Raw genomic sequence first — 3,249 nt, 5'->3', positions numbered from 1 at the left:
ATCAACAACAGGGCCTTGGATTTTTACTTGATCGAGAGGATCCGCACAATGCAGCATTCAACTCCTTTTGGCACTCCAAAAAGAGCGCAGAATTCACTATCTGGACAAACCTTCTCTGCGGCGAGTCATTCATTGCCACTGATCAACAACCATTTCCAACCAGTCCTCGAGCTTCAATTCTGGCTGATGACATGGGGCTTGGAAAATCAATTCAGACTATAGCACTGATTGCACATACTCTCCAAGCAGCATTCAGTTACGAGACGAATTATCAAAAAGAAAACCCCGAAAGTCAACTTAGAGGTTCACATACCACTTTACTCATCTGTCTCAAGGGGCTTATGGACAATTGGGAACGTGAAATCAAGCTTCATACAAGACATAAAAATGCACTATTAATGCACCATTCATGTGGAAAAATGCAGCATCAATGCAGTAAAATGCAGTGTTAATGCACACACAAAATGAATTCAGAATTCTACCTTTTTCAATTTTGTTTGTCCTTCAGGTCAATCATTTTTCACTTGGGAAAAATACTACATCTGCCCAGTGACAGTAAGTGTATCTATTGGCTTGTAAAATTTCAGTTCAATAACTGATATTCCACTTTGTTTAGTATTATCCGAAATGACAATTTTTCCAGCAGATGTGTCACTGCATTGAAAGCTGTCAATAGATTGTGTCTGACAGGAACACCACTGCACAACAAACTAGGCGACCTTCAGATGATGCTGAGGTTTTTACACGTGACCCCTTTCTACAAGAATTCGGTTTGGGATACACACATTGCTCAACCGGTTCAGCGTGGAAATTTGGCCCCAGTTTCTAGACTTTTGCGATACATTATGCTTAGGAGGACCAAGGATAGTCACATATTTGATTTACCACCCATTAATCACACCACTATTATTTTAGATATGCATAAAGAGGTTAAGGATGTTTATCAAACTCTATATCAGAATTTCTTACGGCAGTTTGGAGTTGAAAGGAAGCAGAAATTTCAAGGTGGTGAATTTTTCAAACAACTCACCAATCTCCGGATGACTTGCAACCACCCTCTTTTATTCAGGCAAAATGAACAGGGTGTTGATGCAGAAAATCAACCCATTAATCTCATTGAGCAAAAACTGGGTATAAAATTACCGGATGAAAGAATTCATAACAGCAAGGTAAGAGATGCTATTCCAACGGACTGGAAGCTTAGCCCAAAGATTGCATACTTGGTTCACATGCTTCAGAAGAAAAAATCACATGGTGGTGGGAAGAGTGTTATATACACTCAGTGGAAGAGCTTTATTGATTGGTGAGCTTCGTCAAAACCTAGCCCCATTATATCATCAAATAGCTGACTTCATTCCCAGGATCATCATGGCTTTTGACAACTCTGGCATCACATACCGTCAGCTGCATGGGGACCAGTCCACCTTTGAGCGTACTTCTCAACTCAATTCTTTCACCAAGGACCCAAATGTTGAAGCATTTGTAGTATCAATAGAGGCTGGTGGGGTAGGTTTGAACATGACATGTGCGGACGAGGTCTATTTGATGGTAAGTCAGGCTTTTACATTGGATCTGGGAACACTGATGGAGCAGTGGCGTATCTTCAGGATGCACATTGGAACCCTCAGGTAGTGCAACAAGCCGTGGACCGCCTTCACCGAATTGGTCAGGCCAAGTCTGTCAGAGTATTTCATGTAGTTACTGGACAGTCAATTGAGCAGCATCTTTACAATGTGAGTGTAACAACAAATCCTGTGAGTGAATGTAGCCCTAACACCTAGCTCTCACTTGTTCCAGGTTCAGAAGAGAAAAGCTGCCCTGGCAAAAAGAGTGATTACATTAACTGTCCCTACAGAGGAATTGGAGAAGGCTGAAGCACTGCGTGTGGAGGAGTTTCCAACAGGGGATGTATCAGATTTGGGAGATCCCAATCAATGCTACCGCAATTAAGATCTAACATATGGGATGCTGGTTTCTGCAACCTTTTTGTAACTGTCTCTATCAAGTCTCTTGTTTCTCAAAAGATAAACCAATACACAAGCGGTTTTCCTGATAAAGGTTGCTTACCATAATAACATAAATGAATTTTGGTTTGTAAGGTTTCAATTTGTGCATTTCAATTCAAAGAGCTCAATTTAAGAGAAATTCATTAAAGCATGTTTCCAATTCTAGTATGTTGAGCTAGTGACAAATAAAGCGCCTACAAGAACAAATCAATTTGATTTTAATCACTAATTAAATACCACATCGGATTCACCTGGCTGTGGTGCAAAGGGAGTACCAGTCCAGTCATACTGTCTCAACCTTTCTAATACAAAATTGAAAATCTCCCAAACATTCGTAGTTCTCAAATCATCATAATCAAACTCCATGTCAGACATGACTTTGTCAACTACATCCGCAAACCACTCAGGTGTCTTAGTCCATAATCTTTCTTGATCTGGATAATCCTCCTCAATGATCTGATCAACTTTATAACTGGGAACTCCTATCAAGTAATCTGTGCCAGCAAACTCGTCACCTGGGTTGTAATAGCAATAGTTAGCACTACATCCGGTTGGTAACCTAGAGCGGTTGTCTCTACGCCTTTGAAAATTGTTGGCATGGTCTTTGTAGGTGTCTAAAGCTTCTTGTATGGCGGGTACGTAGAGCTGGAGGAACAAGAGTCCAAAAGAAAGATGAGTTAGTACAAGAGCTACTCAAAGAAACACAAATCACAAACTCACCTTTGCATTGGATCATCAGGATCATAATCACCATCCGCAATCCTTTGAGCAATCTCATCTTTCAAGTGACCAGTCACTGCATTTTGCATCTTCCCCCAAGCAGATTCAATCTTAGTATTACTAGTAGAGGGAACATATCTATGGTACTGGAAACCAGGGGGTTCAGTGCCGTATTGCTGTCCAAAGTACATTTGATGGCCAGCAAGGTCGATGGTCTCAGTACCTCGGTCAGTGGTGAGTTTTTGAGGGATGCCTCCGTGTTTCTTGACAAGTTCAAGATACCATAAATCAACATGTCGTGGGTCACTGTTGGTGACATGAGCATGGAGACCCAAGAGCTTCCGAGACCAGCAGTCGATGAAACCGTAGATTCCAATTCCGTAAGGCATCAATTTGTCGTGTCCGTCAGAAGCCCAAACCTGGTTAGGACCACCCGCATAAATACTGCCGCCTTTTCAGTTTGTGAGCCGCTCAGACTTTGACCATGTCAGGATTGATCACTTTTCAGAATGGCCGATATAAC

General features: G+C 41.6%; 1 protein-coding gene across 1 annotated transcript; it reads left to right on the top strand.

The window, feature by feature from the left end:
- Positions 1-725: 725 nt before the first annotated feature.
- On the top strand, positions 726-1,950 carry MELLADRAFT_87196 (uncharacterized protein; the record flags this gene model as incomplete). The annotated part of the gene is made up of 4 exons (XM_007403810.1): positions 726-1,303; positions 1,362-1,548; positions 1,608-1,733; positions 1,798-1,950. 4 exons carry the CDS (start codon positions 726-728, stop codon positions 1,948-1,950), a joined length of 1,044 nt encoding a protein of 347 aa, XP_007403872.1.
- Between the last annotated feature and the right edge of the window lie 1,299 nt (positions 1,951-3,249).

The sequence above is a fragment of the Melampsora larici-populina genome (assembly GCF_000204055.1).
Source record: "Melampsora larici-populina 98AG31 unplaced genomic scaffold MELLAscaffold_1, whole genome shotgun sequence".
In the NCBI taxonomy this organism is placed as follows: domain Eukaryota; kingdom Fungi; phylum Basidiomycota; class Pucciniomycetes; order Pucciniales; family Melampsoraceae; genus Melampsora; species Melampsora laricis-populina.
Note: the sequence above shows the minus strand (reverse complement) of the source record. Positions and strands in the feature narration are given on the sequence as shown.